Source organism: Drosophila ananassae, chromosome 3R, assembly GCF_017639315.1.
Source record: "Drosophila ananassae strain 14024-0371.13 chromosome 3R, ASM1763931v2, whole genome shotgun sequence".
NCBI lineage: Eukaryota > Metazoa > Arthropoda > Insecta > Diptera > Drosophilidae > Drosophila > Drosophila ananassae.
In genome coordinates, this window is record NC_057930.1 from 9,726,040 (window position 1) to 9,746,488 (window position 20,449).

At 41.6% G+C, this 20,449-nt stretch overlaps 1 protein-coding gene across 3 annotated transcripts in view; it reads left to right on the forward strand.

Annotated features, from left to right (window-relative positions):
- The first annotated feature begins 16,541 nt into the window (after positions 1–16,541).
- Positions 16,542–20,449, forward strand: part of LOC6506028 (calcium/calmodulin-dependent 3',5'-cyclic nucleotide phosphodiesterase 1) — an 89,832-nt gene continuing 85,924 nt past the window's right edge. For all 3 annotated transcript variants that reach the window (XM_032455046.1, XM_032455047.1, XM_032455048.1), the window contains exon 1: positions 16,542–16,929. In XM_032455046.1, the coding sequence (XP_032310937.1) occupies positions 16,557–16,929 (373 nt within the window). In that variant the 5' untranslated portion in view covers positions 16,542–16,556. The remainder of the gene's footprint in view (positions 16,930–20,449) is intronic.

Consider the following 20,449-nt stretch of genomic DNA (forward strand, 5'->3'; position numbering starts at 1 on the left):
GAGATTGTTTTCTGTAAGCTGCTTATTACAGCTCAAAAAATTCCCATGGCCTGCAATCTCTGGGTCTTGAAAAGTCGCAAAATTGTCAAATATTTTTAGACGAAAAATAAATGAAATAGAGTCTGGTCCCGAACCTTTGTAGTTTGTTGTTGTGGTGTCCCAGAATTCCCAATAGAATTACACCCACATGGGGTCCGAGGTGAGCTCGTAACATTGTTTCAAAAATGGCAAACGCCTTTCCTATTTGGGTCGAAAAGCACTCAGAGTGGGGCAAAAAAAAAAAAGTAGGATGAATCCAAAGGAGAGTGCCCTCTTCAGCGGCAAGGAATTCCACACGTCCACATGTGGCAGAAAGGAGTGCAAGTGTACACTTTGTGTTTTGTGTGTAAGTGTTGGCCAGGTGACAGGGTAAGCGCCTTTAGCTGCCTGAAAGAACACACACAGTCACACGCTGAAAGATATCCTTGAGAAGACGAACAGTTGTTAAGTGGAAGGGGATGAAGAATCCAAGTAATATTGTAAATATGATAGAGCACAAGGGATAAATTTATTTATTTTAAAGTAGTAAAGGAAAAATATGAAAGCTTATAACAATAATATTACTACTATCTATTATTTATATTTAAAAATATATTTCGAAGAATAGAAAACGTATATTATTTTCACATTTGGCTAAGATATATCTTTTTCTCAAGTGCTGTTCAAGGACCACCCTTTTTATTTTGTATTCTAGTTCCCCCCGATGTGTGTCCATCCTTTTGCCTCTTGACATCCTTGGGCGGGCAACCTAAATTTAAAACTTTCCCCCACTACCACATATGAGGGCAAAAACTTTCCACTAAATTGAATTTTCTGTGGGCTCAGTATGAGAATCGGAATGAGAAAGGGGAGCAAGCTGCTCTGCCCCAGCATCTGTAGTTAATTTCCACTTTCTGGGCAGATTGTCTGGCAAATTGAGTAATTTAAATAAAGCGCAGCACAAATGCGCCTGACAGCACTCCGCTGTATTCTTCACTGCTGGGATTCCCCTAACAATGTGCTAGTGGTTGTGTTAGGGACAAGCCGGCACATACCGACAGATACATAGATGCTCAGATACATTCCACAGGATAGCAGTTACAACTATCTGCCCGCTGCACTTGTGCTGACGTTTGGTTATTTGATACAATTTGCCATTCCGGACGTTGTTCAATTTTCGGGCCAGTCAACTGTGCAACGTGTCGTTGGCAAGCCGCAACGGCAGAGCGAGAACGAAACAATCTCACAGATGCATATCTGCAACTGTGTATCTGCATTTGAAAGAGTCATTTGCGGCCGCTTCTACGGAAACCAGCAAGCGAATTTGCATATTCCTTGCTCACGAACTTCTGCCCCCGCCTTCGAGGGCAACAACATGGCCAAATTGAAACAAACAAATTGTTTTAAAACGAAAATAGCTAAATAATAAAAAAGCCAGCGAGGACAAGTACATTTTCAACGCACCGCCTCCTTGGGGGCTCATCAAAATTTCATGCGTGGGTGGTGGAGTGCTTGCCATCCGCACTTTCCACAAATTCCCCATTTTGCATTTTTACGTTTGTTTATTGCCTTGCCGTGTCCGTTTATGCGCATAATTTATGCATAAATTTCAATTACCTTGCGCTCCAAAGTATGCCAAAGCAAATTTACGCAGCTTTTTGCTCGCAGCTCGCTTTAATTCACTTCCACTCCCCCACATCTACAGCCGAAAAACATTGTCATAGTCCTGCTGGTAGCAGTCCTCCTGCTGGTAGCACGACTAGGACCCTCTGCCAATACTGGTATGATTTATAATCTGTTGTGCTGGAATATAAATTTCGAAAAGTGGAGATAGGTCCCCAAAATATAAAAATAAATTGTGGTACTTGATATATGTAAAAGCTATCACATTATAATTAAAAATCAAAACCAGTCCCTGCATGTAGAGTTTAAATAACTTTGTGTAATTTAATTTCAATCATCTGGGGCTTGAATAATAATTATGGGTACTGTGATCCTGTTATCGGGCGTTCCATTAACTTTATGCATCATAACGCTACCAAATATACATATCCCTATATATCTGACAGCCACATTTAGATCACGTTGGAGCATCGCATATTTGCATGGCCCCTCTGGTCGCCACCCCTATCCAGCCCCGATGGTGACCCAGAAGCACCAGTCATGTCCATATTTTTGGTGAGAAAAACAAAATGAAGAAAAAATTGAATGAAATTTGAAATTCAAAGCACGTAAAATGTGCCACGCGTCGTCGGTGGCACACAGATACGCGTATGTCTGTAATTTATATGGGCAAATATTTGCGTGCCCCAAAGAGCAGAAGTCCAGGGGTGGGAGCCATCATCGCCCATCATCCAGGAGCAGTCACAAAGCTGCAGTTTGTCAGGACCCGTTGTATACAGGGCATGCCCGCAAGCACGTCCCACCCTTCGCCAAACCCTTCACTCATTACAACTTCATTAAAATGTTGGGCCCTGCCTCCCAGTGCAAAATGTTGCACACGCGGCACAATTTTCGTCCCTTGGGCAAAAAGGACACTGGGTATAAGGGAACTCCCTCTGCCCCCGCACATACACACACTGGTAAGGACTTAATCGAATTGCAGGACCAGTAGGACCAGTGTGGGTGTGAGGGAGGACGGCAGCTGCAGCTTAACGCAATCATTAAATTTTTATTGATGGCCAGGATTTTCGGGATGACAAAGTTAATGGAAATCGAACCGAAAAGCGACGGCAAACTGGCGTGAAAAATATGCAAAGTGACACAAAGAAAGCAAAATCCGCCACTAATTCTGAGGGATAATTAATTTTGTTTGGTTGTGCACTACAAAAAATTACTTTAGGCTTTAAATTTTGCTCAAAATTAGGGTCAATATGGTAGAGATGTTACTATAACTTCAAATATTGGGCGAACAAGAACTCAATTATTTTTTTAAAAACTCGGGACTAATCTTAGACAATTTGTCTCAGTGCCAATGCCCATCTCACTTTGGCATTAATGAATTTTCACAGCCCCATAATTGGATTGTGCTAAAAGGAAAATGGCCAAGAAAACAGGACCTAGGAAAGCGGAGAAGGCAGCTGGCTAAAAATAAGAATTCTCACACAAATAGATGCGAAAGCGTTGTCTGGTGGAGTCTGGGTCTGACTGGAATTATGCAAACGTTGCAAAAGCCAAGGCGATTAGCAAGCCGAGGGAGCTGTGGGAGGGCGGAGATAGCATAAAGGACTAAGGGGAGCAGCAGGACTCGGAGCTGCGTTAATGAGTGTCATTACCACGCCGGCCGGCTACAACTTTTGGCCCGAACGCCATGGGTGGGCGATGTCGCCTCTCATTAGCCAACTCAGCTTGTTTCGGGTCAAGTTTTTGGGGGATATCTCTGTTCGAGTTGGTCAAGAACCATTAGGGACACGACCTGGCCGACAGATTCAAATGCCGCATATGTATGGGCTGTCATAAATCCCGGCCCAGATACGGCCCTGCGAAAGGACATCAATCCATCAGTGGGCACTCGAGTCACACTTCATCTATAAATCAACTCGCCACCCAGGATGCTAATGACTAATGGGTGACAATCAGAGTCAAGTTGTTGCAGGAAGCTGAGGTCCTTTGGCCATAAGCTTATTGAGCCGTAACATAATATTTATAAGCTGCAAATTTTATGGCAAAATATGCAAGTCAAGTGTGGGCGAGCCTTAGAGAATGTTGGCCACTCGAGATGTCGAGATGGCCGGGACCTGCCCAGTGGCCAAGGAATCGGCTTAAATGTCCTGGCAGCAGCTGGACGGGATGGGTTGGGGTGGTGGTGTCGTAAATACATACAAACAGATTCAATACTTGAGTGAAAGTGCCGTCATTCAGAGGCTCAATCTTGGTCTCTGTTTGTATTCCGGGGTCTAAGCTTTTAGTTCTCCATAATTTGATATTCATGCGTGTCGTGTGTCGTCAATGGGAATCTTGTTTATGATGCGTTTAAATCTCTACTAAATCGAGTTATTTTCTCTACTCTTTCTTGCAGGCCAAGGAGCCAAGCCGAGACAGACAAAAAAGGTAAGTCCTGGCAACTTAATGTCCATTGTAATCGGGGTCGGAAAGCCGTTGGCCTTTCAGACGGTCAGCCAGGCGGGGCAGACACACAATTTGCATATTTATCATGCCTGACGAATATATTTCACATTTTTTCACAACCCGATGGAATCATTTTTCAATGTCAATCTGCATTTGGCATATGACTCTGAGAATGGTTTATAGAAAAATATTTCTCACATTAAAGTTAATTGTTTTTGGTCCTTGACGCTTTAATAAACCCATATGTCTAGCTTGTGGCTGGGCCTGTTTGCCATTGATAATTAAAAAGTAAGCCACACATTAACATTGTGTGATTAATTGTACTCGGCAGGGTCAATATTTATCAGGACCTCCCACTGGCAGCCGCCAATTATGATTTATGAGCCATGGCAGGTGATGAGGCTCGCCCACCTGGCCGCCCAAACAATCGTCGTTAAATGGAGACTGAAATCATAATTAACTGAGATTTTGTGCCTGATCAAACAAAACTGCAACAATGGCTGTCAGTTGATTATTTGCACACTCACTTCCCTTAAAGTCCATCAGGGGTTTAATGAAGGTTCTGTCCCTCCTTCTTTTGTTTCCATATTATTTAATTCACGGAACTTCCTGACGAACCTGGCTATAATGGTTTAAATATCAATTAAATTGTAATCCAAAGGAAGACAAAATATATCCGTATTAATTGATAAAGGATAAATCTAGACATTTCCGATAATTTGCCAAACAAGCCAATTAATGAATCGGTAAAATGATTTCACAGAAATGGAAAATGTTTATGCGACCAATTGGAATTTAAAGTCAAAGCAAATATATCATAAATATTTAAAAGTGATTTTTCCAGCACATTAAACAGGAGATTGAAATGTCAGCCACTTTGCTTCCCTTCAAAAAATTTATTTTTTAAGCCAACTTATTAAAGAGCTGACACATTAAATGAAATAATTATTTTTGCATTAAACTCCAGAGGCTGGGGCTTTAACGACACAATTCTCAGTTTAAAGCTGGCATTAAAAAAGTCAGTCCGGAAAGAAGGCGAAAGCCACTTGGCTGAGCGTGGCCATAAAATGAAACCGACACAAAATGAGGGTTAAGGATGTGTCTGAGGGGGTGTCCAAGATGGAGGTGTCGACTTCTGGTTTTCCGGGAGTATCCGGAAAATTCTCATTCCCCACGTTGACAGTGTGTTAATTTTGTGCGCGGCACCAGCGGATCGCAAAAGCTAAATAAGTTATGTCATTTTGGGGCGCATTTCATTTTACTCGGTTGCCATAGAAATTTAATAAAGCAGCGTCGAAAATTATTAGCATATTTAAGGGGCGAAATGCTCAGCATAAACATGAAAGTCGGCATTAAAGTGACTGAGCCAGGGCTAGGGCTCCAGTTCAAGCCCTAGCTCGACTGCAACCTCATGTATGAGGCAGCTGAAGGAGCAGTTAATAAAATGAGGCGACCGAGGATTGTCTTAAATTATGCACGCCCCTTCCTGCCACTGCCATCTTGAAGCCCAGGCGATTTCTTTCGACCTGGCCAACACCCCGCTACCAACGCTGGTGAGTAATTCCCAGCCACTTGCATAGTGGAACGGATTAGCAATGGAAATGCGCACAAATTGAATTGATGAATGGGAAGTGCCATCACTCACCGAGGGAAGTGGCTAACTTTGTTTTAATAAACCATTTCATCTTTTTTTGCAGCTGCAAGCTGTTTTTACGTTTTCATTTTAATTTCCAGCATAAAGTGGCGAGAGCTATTTCGGTTTGCAATTTACTTTTAATCTTCTCTAAGTAGAGGTTTTTATTCACGACTTTTAATGTAGAAAAATGTGCTTATATTGCAATGACTTTTAAAAAGCTATTTTTACAATCTATGGACTCTAAATTTGTTTAATTTTAAAGTATATTTTATTGTTCCTAAATGTCCGAGGTGCGCTGGCCCATATCGTTCCGTTCGAATCACAAATAGAGCAGAGTCCAAATAGAGTAAAGTTCGAGTAAAATACAAATATTAGACGGAGGAAGAGTATACTCTAAGTATTGCGTAGATAAAACTGTAAGTAAGAAGTATTTATTGTTAGAAGTAGAGCAAAGCCTAATGGGTCCCTAATGGGATTATGCGGGACATATTTTGAAATACAATGGCTAAGGAGTATATGGCTACAATTAAGATGCTTTTGAACCGGAATCGGGATTTTTTTATATTTGTATGTTTGTAATTCAATTAAAAATGTTTAAATTGTTTAATTTTAACCGAATTCACGCCACGTCCTTCCTCCTGGCACTCACCGCCAATAACCTACTGGCAGCAATCGACAAATATTAATTGCCACAATTGTAAACTGATTTCCCTTTTGACCAAATGGAAGAGGTCAAGGCATTTGAGCCTTATCCTTGATGAAACAGCTTACAGAAGCAGGATCTGGCTAGGCAAATTTGGCCAAATGCGAAATCCATTATCCCATGCCGATTATTTATGGTTTCCAATGTAGTGAAGTCTATAAATAGAAACTATGCCCACTTGCCTAAACCAACTACCAAACACAAAAAAGGACTCCGGGATAGTTGAGGGAGTCCTGGCCCAGATAACAGACAAAAGATGTTAATGCCTCAGTAGGCAAAGTGCGTTTTGCTGTTGGCCTTTTGTGTTCTATTTGGCCAAGATTCCCCACTCAGACCACTGGCCGCAGTGCGGTCAGTACGGGCATTGGCTGTTGGCAACGCAATGTGGCCGCAAAATTGTTCGGTTTGACGGATTTTTATGATGAGGCATGCAGGAGAAGGAGGGCCTCGTGTGCCGCTAAGGGCATTATATCGAATTATGTTATAAATATGAAATATATTTGGACATTCCCGGCAATACGTGTGGGCATGTTCTGGCTCAGAACATCCTCCTCTGCCCTCTCTTGTGGTCTTGGCCCCACGAAAAGTGCTGTCAATGGCATTTGCCGGGGCTTTTATGGTATTTTATGTGATGTTCGTGGCACGGAAAAAGGGAATCCTTGTTGCATAATTAAGGCATTATCATTGCGCTCCCTTGTCATATCGTGTCCTGCTTGTCCTGCCCTGTCCTGTTGCCGACACTCATTTAAACGTCAGGCTCGACCATGAATATTGAAAATTTGTCAGCCCGGAGAATGCGGCCATTGAATGGGCGTTTCATTTTCATAAAATTTTAATAGAGTTTTAGTGAAATATTATAGAGATGAGATCAAATTTATATATTTATTAAAATTATATGACTAAATGTAAGAACAATAAATATTTTTTTACGATCAATTTTACAGTCTTATAATTGTATTAGACATCTTTTAAAACTGTTCTCTTTTTCCTGGGAATTTAATAAATACTATTTAATTATTAACTTTTTAAGTTGTAATACACTTTTAGCTTATTAAGTTATCAAAAATAAACCAAATTATACGGGTAGGCTTTCTAATAAATTCTATTAATTAAAATTATTTTTTTAATAACACAATTTTCAGTGGCAAGGCTGCAACGATAAACGATAAACTTTTAGCCCTGTGCGAAATTAATACCTTGTTATCCTCTTACGGCCAATAAATCCTCTTAAAAATGTAAATTAGTTTTCGTGGAAATTTTTTCGATAAAAGTCAACCAATAGGCGGGTTTATAGTTCCAGGAAATGTTGAACAATTTGCGGCTGCGTTCAAATTGCAGATACGGTGGCAATAATAAAAGCCCATCAGCCGCAGGTACGGTGGCAAGAAAATCTATAAAACCAATCGACTTGCCAATGGTGGGGCAACATTATCGTTGCATAATTTCCGCTAATTTGTGCGTCCAATAACGGGAAACAGCGACAAATGTGGGCCAAAACGAATGCAGTCAACTCATGACCTTGGGTCGTGGGTGGTGGTCACCGTTAAGTCAATGCCACCAGCTGTGCGGGTCATTTGCTGGTTAATGTTGACCCTTTTCCCCATCTCCGGGCTGTCGACCCTCGGACCTCGGGTCCTTACATAATGAGCGCACAATAAGTGACTCATAAATGTTGTATTAATTTTCTCCCACAATGGCCACCGAATGCCCGGATTGCGGGGCAATCCGACCGGGAATACACAACACATCCGGTGCGGGTGACTTGTTATTTGTTGTTTGTCGCATTAATCAGCCCGAATAATAATGATTCCAACAATTACTGCAAATCAATATTTGGTTTGCATTGTATTACATCGAAATCCGTACAATACAAGGCTGGCCAAGGTGGGAGCTGGTTGCCAGAGGGCGGTGGGTGGCCGGCTGCCAGGGGGTGGAGCACTCAACCGAGCCTCGAGGTTGACAGAAGTGGACACTCGAGAAACGAGACCGAGCGCAAGAGCAAGAGTTTTTCATGGCAGCCTCGCCAACATTTTATGCCTGACCATGCCTTTAGTTTTATTGATTTATGTCCCGCCTTGTCAGGCTTCGTCCTGCCTTGCTTCAAATACCCATTACAAGTGCCTGTTGCGGTCCACTTTTTCCTATTTCGGGGAAAACTATTTTGATGTACTGCTTGCTGGGTGAAAAGAAATGCCAAAGAAAAATAAAGGCATCTCTGCTCTTGGTTGCAAGTTGGGTTTCCCTTAAACTTTTTACGGTTTTCACAACTCATTAAGTTCTAGTGGTTCTATAAAAAAATGACCATTAAAAATGTTTGGGATCCAATTAAAAGAAATCAGGAATTTTAAAGCTTAATTTACTTGAGTTGGTGGTAGTTAAGCACACTACCCATTTTGCTTCTTTATGTTTTAAAATGGAATATTAGTTGTAGAGATTTTAAATACTTCAGGACTCAATTTATTTTTCTAATAATCTTTAAAATAAACTTGTATTTCATAAACCAACTACCTCATCTCCCATTTAATTATGTTATTTAAGGAGTTCTACTTTTTCTAATTATTCCTATTATGTCTGTACTATTTTCTCTAATTTATAATAATTTTATATTATTAAAATAATCAGTTTACTATCTCTGAATTATATATTATTATCGTTTTTGTTCATATATTAATGATTTTCATTAGATTTTGCTTAAGATCAACCTTTAAAGTATAAATGCGTTTTAAAACTCTTCTAAGCTTCATATTTAGTGGAACCTTTATTTTAACCCTGCGATTGTGCAACATACTGTCGCCACTTACTATGTTGCATGTTGTCTTTTGGCATTATTTTTGGCCCGGCCCTGCCGGGTCTAGTCCGCTCAAGCTGGCTTGGCAATTTGTCTTGCACATTTTTCGTGTGTTTTAAGTTTCGTTGTTCCGTCACAGCTTTTTCCACTCATTTTTTGGGATTGTTTTGTTTTCGCTGGCAGAGCTCTAATTGCTGCGGCTGTCGCTGTTGGGGCTGTTGGGGCTGCTGCTCTCGTCCCCATTGTGGCAAATTATAAAAACACGACAACAAGCAGCAGGCAGTGGCAGTAACTAAAGCCAGTAGCAATAACAACAACAACAACAACAGAAACAGCATCAACCAGGAGGAGGCAACAATTGTGTTGTCGTCCTTGGCTGACCTTGCGCTTTGCGGGACCTGCGTTAAATGCTCATTATGCGATGCTCTTGTGGATGAAAGTTGGGAGGAGGAGCGTTGCAGGGGCAGGGGCAGGGCAGTGACGGAAACCACCAACTTTTGTACGCTTGCATTTTAATGGTTGCAATCAAAATTTCAATGCATTGTTATGAGAAGCTTGCTGGCAAGCCAAAAAAAAAGGAAATAAATTTTCCGGAAAAAAGAAAAACGTGGTTCAAGGCGGGACAGAAGCTGTAATAATAACAAGCTGCTGAAAAACTGAATTCGGTGTCGGTGGAAAAAATGATGCCGACATAGGCCAGTCTGAGTGTGGCTTACGCGGCGTATACTTAACCTTCTAATTGGAAAGTTTACCGAAAATTATGGCGGCCCTAAAAAAGAATTGTTGCAAGCTTCACTTTTACGGCGGCAACAATGAAAAAGTTCTGCCAAGCTGTAATTAGACCACGCCCACTTGGGGAATGAAAAAAAAACATGTAATGGGCTGGGGGAGACACTGAAATGGTCGGTACTCCATGTCCCAGGCCCATTCCACATCCGCCCCGTGGGCGTGAGCGAAATGATGAGACAAATGAATGAGAATATAATAGTAAAGGCAAATAAAAGCTGAGCAACTCAAGTCAAGGACTAAGGACGAAGGACGAACGCCGACACAGGACCAAGAGCAGCATCGAGAGCAGCAGTTTAATTTCATCAGAAGATGATGCTCCTTTTGTTGAAAAGAAGCGTGTGCGGGAGGATGTGTAGGGACATCAGCAAATGCCTGATGATAAAATAAAATGCCAAATGTGCTCACATTATTCAAATGTCATGATAGTCTAGTGGAATACACAAGCAGTGGAGGGCCCTGGTATATGCCATATTGAGGGAATCGGGGCACAGAGGCGGCACACAGCTTGAGACCGAGAAGTCGCCACTCCACTTGAATCGACTTGACTTGCGGACAAAATCCAGGGCTTGATATCCTCCAGGATATATGGCCAGAGTCAGCCACAATGTTTAACACAAATGGAGGGGTGGGCTGGCTACTGAAATATCAACTATTGTTTAATTTACCGTAAAATTTGCAATTTTAAGTGTCTTAGGAGAATAATTTATTTTCTCCTCAGTATGTAATAAAAAATGTAATAAAGTTCAGTAGAGTTACAAGATATTAAATTTTTATTTATGCCTTAAATGTGAAATGCCATAAGAAGTGCAAATAAATCTACCACAATTAGTATTCCCTGTTTAACTTCCATTACAAACTATATCCTGAGAATCAAAAAGACAAACATAAGCTGCTGGTTGTGTAAAGCCAACACACTTATCTGGCAAAACACTTCCCTAACAACTTTTTCAATTAGTGTTGCGGAGCTGTGCATATCTTGGCAGTCTCATTATTTCCCTAAAAACAAGAATCTGTAAATAAATGCATAAACATTCATTCACTTAGCGGTGGCATCTGTTCAAATATCTTTTATACGACCGCCCAATAAATGTTTCCAGCAGTACTTGTATTCAGGTTTAAAGTTGAAAAATGCGACAGGATGGTGAATGTGAAATGGGAAATCGGGCAAGGCGGATTGGGTCAAATCCTTTATGGCTAAAAGCCCCAGCCCACTGATGCCAATGATGTCTGCGGCACTCAGCACGAAGCATTTGTTTTGTCTTTTACATGCGGAGTGCAGACTACGTGTGACAAGGCATAAATAACTAAACACCTGCAGAATGTTGAGGCGACAGCGACTCCTAAACTTGTTCTTGGCTTTGGCCTTTCTTTTTTTCTTTTTTTGGTAGATGTTCTATATATGGTTTTAGCCTGGCCCGGCTGTCTTCGGTCGTTTGTCGTGTCTGCATTGGCGTTATAAATTACCCAGGACTCGTCTGCCCTTACACCAGGCATTTGTCAATAAATCCTTGGGGTGTGAGAGGTTCCTTGAGTTACAAAAATGCCATGCGTTCAGATTTTTAGACATCAAATTTTTTCATTCATTCATAGCTTGGGTGCCTTTGGCACGCCATCTGGCGTTTGGTAGTGAAAGCTTTCGAAAGAGAGTTGCTGAGCTTCGTGGTGAAAAGCTTCTGGAGCTAAGAGACCAGAAAAACAGTTCCTTTGTCCTTTGAATCAGCTGTTGTCGGAGATAAGGCAAAATCAGACTGACTAACGTTAATCAATATGAAAACAAACTGCCAAGGCCAATAAAGAGAGGTGTTGACAGATAATGTTAATCGAGAACATAATTGATAAGGATTTTTTATATAGAGAGTTTAGATATAGATAAAGATTATTGCAATCATATATTAGTATATATTTATCTTCCTTAATATATACTAATAAGAGGAGGCTTATAAAATTAAATCATGTTTAAAAAATAACATAAGTCTTACACATAATATTAACTTCAAAATGGCATTGTTCTAGGGTCTATCCTTTTAGACTTCATTTATTAATTTTTCTAAACTTAATATTTGTTGAAAAATACATTCTTTACTTTTTAAATCTTAAAACATTTACCAAAATAAGTTAGTACTGTGTGAATAATTTTCACTAAACAATTTTCTAACTAAACATTCACTGATAAACTATTTAAGCCTCTGCTCTTTTCCCTTTTTGGCCATTTCCTCTCTTTGGGCCAACTGAGAGCTTTCGTCAGTGGAGCTTCCGCTCTTAAAGTGCCTGTTAGTTGCCTTCAAATCGCAGCCAGCTGAAGGCAAGGACATGATTTGCTGCTCGTCAGTTGATTGGCAACACGTTTGCCGGAAGGTAATACAACCAGCGCAACAGGAAGCGCCTGGAATCGCGGCTCGTCCTTCCGCTCCTTTCAAATACTCGATTCGTGTTCGTAGTTTCCGTCCGAGTCGAGGACTTCGTGTGTATGCATAGTTCTTGGCCGCAGCCAGTGAAGTTGTTTCAGCCAGCATGCCAAAAAAAATATAGTGATCTGAGTGGCAATTTTAATTACTCAGGAAAATTCTAAAAAAAAAAATACAAACACACATAGGAGTATGAACATGCCGGAGGAGGGATGGGGAAATGGCAAATGAAGTGGATTGGTTGGCCAAGTCAACTTGTTGCTCGGAGTCCGGGCCAAACCTGTTGCCCCATTGGGTGGCAGGGAAATAGAAGCCACAACAAATCGCTGGCTGGCAACAAATATTTGCTCAGCAATTTGCTGGCTCTGATGTCCTGATGTCCTGCCGCCCCGTTCAACCCTCTCGATAAATTAAAAGCTTAATGCGAGGCCCCAGCAATTAGCAGTTCAGGGCCAGACCGGCCACGACATCTGGCCAGGACTAACTAAATTTGCATTAAACACACTTTAAATTAACAATTATGTAACCCGAAATAAAATAAAACAAGGACAACGATAACCAAAGAGAAAACTGTAACACCTCGCTGCCAAAGAGGACACCTGATCCTCTTTCGTCCTTCGGGCTAACTCCTGCTGTGTGCCAAACAATAACAAAAGCGGATTAACACTTAACTCGACGGCGATGATATGACCCACCAGCTAAAACAAAACCCTCTTCTCTCCAAGGCAAGGGGACTGCCCCCGCCCTGTTTTCGTCCTTTTGGCCCCGCCTCTGGCACTGCTTTGACCCGACCCTTTTGCTCAGTCAATCTAACTGAGGCCGGGAACCCTTTTCAGGTGTTTTTTTTCGGGGGTGGCTGGTTCTTCTGGAAATAAAAACTCCAAAATTACACTAAGCAACATGGACTAGGCGTGTTGGGGGGGCCAAAAATAAAAACAAAATAAAACAGGAAACTAAACCAATTTACATAGGGCTTTGATCGTATTTAGGGAAAACAAGCCGCATAACATTTTTGATTAATTTTCATTAGAAGTTCAAAAGTTGCTGGCCGCTCGACTGACTGACTTGGCTGGCTGGCTTTTGTTGCCCAGTGCTCTTGGCCGGGCGGGCAACTTGGAAAGTGAGCAGCGGCCAATTGTTGTCCTTAAGCCGCAAAATTTACCCAAACTTTATATTTGCTGGCCCTTTATTTTTATTTATGTCCGCATACTGGTTTTATATACATTTCTGGACCAGGCCAGGCCTCAACAATTTGCCTTTGTCCATTGCTGGCTGGCATTTTCAGTGGGTGTCCTTTTTTTCCACTTCTCACTGGGTCTATCTGCTCTTCCTGGCAGTTTCCTTATTCATGGGCTTTCGTTTCGTTTCGTTTTCAGTTTCAGCGCGAAAATGTTTCCAACTGAGTTGATTATACTCGGCGCAAATCAAAGGCAACCGCCCTGCCGACCCACCGACCCACCGAACCACCGCTTGAATCCCTACATCCTTGCCGTGTATCCTTAAATTTTCAACATTCTCTTCGTTTTTGGCTCACTGTAGTTTCATCCGTCTCTGGCTCCGTTTTTTACAAGTCCTTTGTTCAATATAGATATATATATATAGTCTTTTATCTCCCTCATGCCGTGACCTTGTAGCCGGGGTGCCGGGACTTTTGCGGGGGCTGGGGCATGTGTGTCCACGGGGGGACTGAGGGTTGGATATTTGCGACCTAAATATTTCAGAATTAATTTACCAAATTAAAGCCGGTCTGCTTATCCAAGCCACTGAGCATCGCAATTTATCTGCAAACATGGCCGCACACACCCGTAGACTTACACAGACACACACAGGACACAGGACACACTTACATCCACATAGACACGCACACCTATTCATTACAAACGCCCAAAGGTATTAATTAGTATGGCCCAGAGAACAGAAAAAAAGAAGGCAAAAAATATCCAGAGGACACACTATTAGAACTTGTTATAATGCAATAAAGCATAAAACATACGGCGGAAAAAAATCCATAATCCCAGACCCAGATTTCCCTTATTCTTTTCGCCCGAAATCCTGACATTGAGTCCTTTTGCCCGGCTACTGTTACTACTAGCAGGAGTTCCATGAGCGCCAGGAGTACCAGGAGTAAGGTGTTGACATGAAATAAACACGGAACGAGAAACGAACCAGCCAACAGATAATAAAACCTTGGCTTGAATATTTCTGTCAGTCCTTTTCTTTTTCTGTTTTTGTTTCATATTTAGAAGGTAGGATGGCTATAAGGTAGAAGTATGAGAACCGTGAATGTTAATGTAATGAAAAGTAGAATAAAAGCCATAAAAGCTAGACAGCGAGTCGAGCGGTTTTTTATTTGAGGATTATGATTTGTGAGCGACTGAAAGTTGGTGCTTTTGACAAAGGATTAGAATTGTTTGAAAAGGACTCTCGCTGCCACTATTGAGTTGTTACTGGAGAAAACAGAACCACTGGCCACAGAAAAGCGCTAATCGCAGTTTGAATTTTATGGTTAGTTGGCCACAATTACGCGTTTGCTTTGCTGCTCTTGAATGAGCACGGAATAGGACTTAAAATCTGTTACTTTTGCTAATTTATTACCGAATTATGTTTTTGTGCCTGAATAAGTTTGTCTTTGAAATGGCTAATTTGATTTAATTTATTGACAGACAAAAGAGTACAAAGTTTAATGTTTATTGATAGTCAGACTTGTTTCTTTAATCTTCAAAAAGAGGTTAACTATATATCATTATTTATAGATTTTTTTCACCACAAAATACTTCCCTTTCCATGGGAAATGAACCATCAACCGATGTCGCTTAAAGCCAAAGTAGATTTTATTTTTATTTTTATTGTTATTGTTTGTTTTCATTTACAATATATATATATTTTTTTTGTGGTATTTGATGTGGCAATTCCCGGCGCCTTTCCGCAGTGCGATAAGCGGAAAAATGGAGAGAAAAAAATAAACGGAAGCCAAAACCTCTAATGTATACATTTGAATGCCATTATCACCAGAACACTGGCTGATAGGCTGAGCGGGCAGGAACCGGCGGCAATTTAGCCACAGAAAGCCAGCCGCCACTCATTGTCTGGCGGTTATGCCTCCCGAGTATCCAAGTTTCCAAGTATCCGAGTAGCCCCGTATTCAAAGTATCCATGTATCTATGTATCTGCGTAGCTGCGTGTGCTTTGTGGGGTGTATCTGTGTGCTTTGTATGTGATTATTTCCAAGCAATTTACTTTAATTCGTCGCATTTTAGAAAGCCAGAAATGTTCCAGAGACAGAGACAGAATCAGAAACACAAACCGGCAAGAACCGGAAAAGTCATCAACTGAACTGCTGGAGTACTGACTGCTCTGGCTCCTGGGCCCTCGACCCCTTTTCGAATTAACCCCTCGTCTGCATCCATTTAACCTGTGTATGCCATTCGGTGAAAATGTCGGTTCAGCCCGGGTAATTCAGTTTTTATTGACTGCAATCATCGTCCTTATCGTCATTATCGTCACCATCGCCATTATCATCATTGCCCCAGAGCCGTAAAGCTTTGCTTTTTTGGTAGCATTCGACATATGTTTGTATTTGGACACTAATTTTCCCAGGATTGTCCCTCCACTCTCTATAGTCTGTGAAGCCTGCACAGTTGAAATTGCAATTTTGTTGAAAATTTTAGGAAAAATACAAATTGAAACTAAGGGCGTTTGGTTCAGATAAACTGTTGTTTAGGGACACCCACGTGTAAACATAAATAGAGTTATCCCAAATTGCAAAATTGCGGTTTCAGAAAGATATTTCTGGCAATTTAAATTAACTTTGGTAATGGCACATATTTTATGCTTGAATTAAAAGGTTTTAATTGAAAATTTGCCAACGCATGATATTCCATTTTGTGAAAGGATGGTCCAAAAAATGAGAAACTTTTAACCAAATCTCATTTGTCAACTGCAATTCCCCAAACCAACCAAGTCTGCTGCTAATCCGTTTTTTCCAAAATACCATCAAAGGATGTGCAGGTTCTTTAATTGATAAAAATGACCTTTAGCCGGTGTTTAAATTGAAAATGAGTGCTAACAAGTGACTGGCGATTGTTAAAATAAAATACAAGAGAAAAATCAAAAAGAGCCAACGGCGATAGCAAGAGGCAAGTGCGAAAAATGTCCAGTTCAAATCTGTCGAATGCGCCACGTCGCCTGGCCCCCGGGGCAGCCACACCTGTGACCGTCAGATGTCCAGTTCCGGGCGGACCAGGAGCAGGGTCAGCCGGTCCCGGGACGGTGGTGCCTGCGGTGCTGACAGCTCGATTGACCGCCGCTAACACGGTAACCAGCGGCGTGGCGCCCGCCGTGCACTCCGACCAGATGCACCAGAATCTGCTGCCCGAGCGGCATCCACCCACATCCTGTCCGGATTCCCCCATCCGCCGGGTATCGTCGAGCTTGAAAAATTCAGCATTGGACTTTGCATCGCGCTTCTTCAACAAATGCAAAGCTGCCACGTTCACCGTCGACGGAGCCACATACACAATAGGTGAGTAAACGAAGTGAAAGTAAGCACAGGTCCTGGCCACAAAACACACAAAAGCTGACTGAGCAGGAAGGAAGTCCTTAGCTTTTTTATATAAATTCTCGAGCCATAAGAAGCTTTGCAGTGAAGTGAAAAATAAATAACATTTTGGAAGCATGAATTTGAGGAGAAATGTTCTTGTTTTCTGATATTTTAGTTTCCTGACGGCCAACTAACTTGAAACTTAAATTTCAAACTTTAAACGGCGTACAAAGAGCGGAAAACGCAAAGCCAATAACGAGGCCAACAAGTGTCTGTTATTTTGGCATTTCAAAGCTTTGTCTTCTAACCTGACACCCTACACCCGACCCCAATAAGCCCACTCTTGTCCCCTCGCTGCACATATGACATTGTTTGCAAGGTCATCGATTGACATTGGCCAGGTGCTTCTTTTGGCCTCGTTTCATTTTGTTTTCGCTTTCCTTATCGATTGGCCCGGGCCATGGCAGTAAAATTGGTAAAATGTGAACTCAGGACTATGCTTCTCCGTCTTTGACGTCGTGTTGTTTGCTGGAGGAGATTGATTGCAATTTAATAAGCTGTTTATAGTTTCTGACGAGCCACGACGAGCTACGAAGGCTGCCAAAGGACAACATACTATAGAATCTATACTATACATTTTCTATCAAAAACTTCCATTAGCATATTGAAAACTTTGCCAATTTAAATCCCTAGCTAATGAATAAAAGTTAATGGAAATTGAAAGCTTAAAACCATGTCATTGATAAAGGATTAGAATCTATAGTTGAAGTCATGCAGCTTAATAATGTCCCCAAATAGATTTCAATTTTCCACCTGATTAAAGCCAAATGTATTTATAGACCCGGGAATTTAGTGGAAACTCGAAGCCTATTCCAGAAACACTTGCTGAGACAAATATTGATTGAGCGAATGCTTCCGTAGACATTTCTTATTCAATTAAATTCGAGGCTTTACCTGGGCAGACGTGTGTTGGCATAGCAATTGTCGCCGAAATTGGAAACTCACGTGCCGAGGCGTTAAGTGTGTCTTACTGGTCCACCCTAAGCCACCCCCTGGCCCACCTGCCAGCCCCCTCTCGTTTGGCCAAGTGATTTGCCGAAAAAGATAACTCTGATATGGCACGCAACTCTGAATCCTGCCCGGCCTCCTTCCAGCTCCCAGGAGGCGTAAACAGATTTTGCTGACTGAAGAGGATTTCTTTGGATTTTTTTTTTTGTTTCTTGTGTGGCATGTTTGCCTTGGTCTGTGCCACAGACTCTGTGGTTCTGTGTGTGTCCCGAAAATCTGCGTGAAATCGTCGGATGTATGCAAATCATTTGAAATCGAACTGAAACTTTTTTACGGCAAGTGGAATTCAAATTGCGACCAGACACAAATGCTTTTTTAATTAATGCAGCATCTGTGGCACGTTAATGAGATGTATCTGCTGCTGACGTCGAATTTATCTGTATCTGCTTATCTATATTGGCACACGATCCACTTAACATTCTCTAATGATGTTGTGGGAGTCCCCTAGGAAATATCCCGATCTCTGGGTAGCCCTCGCATCAGCTGTGTCATCTCAATTAAAACTTGAGTGAAAGGGCATCCTTGGCAATTTCCACATGGGCGTAATGCAATTAAAACTGCCACCACCAGGCCAAGTGCCAAAGAAAATGGAAGTAATTCCCAAGTCCAGGAACGGTCGAGCTGCAGCACATGTGCGTCACTTTCCAGAGACCCTTTTATTAATACGCCTGCCTGCGGCCCCAACTTTGTGTCTGTGGCGTTTTAATCTTTAATTGTTGATTATGTATGCACAAGTGGCAGCGACAGGAAGCCCTGCCACACAAGTGAGCAGCCATCGCAGTCGCACAGGAAGCATGGCCCAACTTCGTCGCGACGCCCTGCCTTCGAGCCTCGTGCACTTTCCATCACTTCGACCAGTCCTCCTCCCGGAGTTCTATTTCACTCCATCCTTGGCATCGTTGTCGTCCTCGACAGCGTCCTGTGTGCTTTGCTGTTGGCGGAAATTGCATTGTCAACGGTGCCAGTTGGGCTGCCGAGGCAGGTCCTGCCGCCACACCATTCTCGATGGCCTGGCCGGTGGGCTAGTTCTAGGTCCTGACTGATGTCATAGATGCGCAAATTAAAAATAATGACATCGTAGATGGCACCCCGACTGAAACCAGTAATTTTGGTTGCACCTGATTGGCTTCTGATTTAATTATATGTCAAAATAAATTGATTTGAAACTGATGAACATTAATTATTAAGGAAAATGAATATTAAAATGACTCTAAAAGCCTTGCCTTCTCAACTGGATTAAAATATATAAAATATAATACATTTTTGAAGAGATTATTCTAACAAATATTAGAATACTATAATAAATATTTCTTCGACGGTGGCTTTGATCTTTTTATTAATTTTCAGGATCTATTAATCATAGTGTGTATTAAGTGTATATTTTATATTTTCTAAACCAGAAAAAAATGATTTTAAACTCTGTGTAACAGAGTTCTTAATTAAAGCTTTTAAAATATGTTTAATGGGGACTTTACTATACTTTACTTTACTATATTTATCTTTTAAGTTAATTTTTTCAATAAAATCACTTGCAAATTAACATTTTCAACCAATGAACAAAGCAAACAACCATGTGGTTTAAACAACAAGTTTTTTGTTGAGATTGTTTCGCCATTTTCCTGGCTTGTTTACCCAATGATTGAAAATATTTTCTCACACCTGAACACCAATACCCACAAAAAATATATACAATGCCCATAAACCCTTTAAGAGTATTCGACAATCAACGAAAACATTGAAGTAATTGAAGCATGGATGCTTTGCACCTTGATTGCAGCTAAAAAAAAGGGAAAATTCAATCCCAATCACATTGCGCCTTTTTTTTTTGCCATTCGCCGATCCATTCCGCAGAAGGACATTAATCAAGGCAGTAAACGACGGCGATGCCATTTGGCATGGGATCCGGCATGACCAGCGCCCATTACCATGACATAGTCGTTGATTTACTTGCCCTGCCACCGGCCACTTTCCACTTCTACCTGTTGCAATTGAGGATTTATCGATTGCCGTCCTGGGCCGGGGGGAAAAGCGGTTCAAACGAGCGACTGGGAGAGAAATGAAAATCGATTTCACGCTCAAATTGATTTGGTTTTTATTGCTTTGGCCATTTAATTTATGTTGCCGCACAAAGGCTGGCAGCTCTAAAGGATAAGGGATAACAATGCAAAAGAGCCGACTCGACGGAAGGACCCGAGTAGAATTCTTTGCTGCGTTCCGCTTTGACAATATTAGCGCTTATAAATTTAAATCGCTTGTCCCCCGGAAAGCTGAGACTACAGGGAGAGTAGGGATACTAAGGATACTGGGGTAAGGACACATGGTGTAGGAAAAACAAGGAAACAAGTCGGCTTGTGGGCGGAAAACATTCCTTAGGCAGCGAGGTGACGGCCCTGACAAGATGTCGCTGTTCCTGGTGCTCCGCCATCCGCCACTT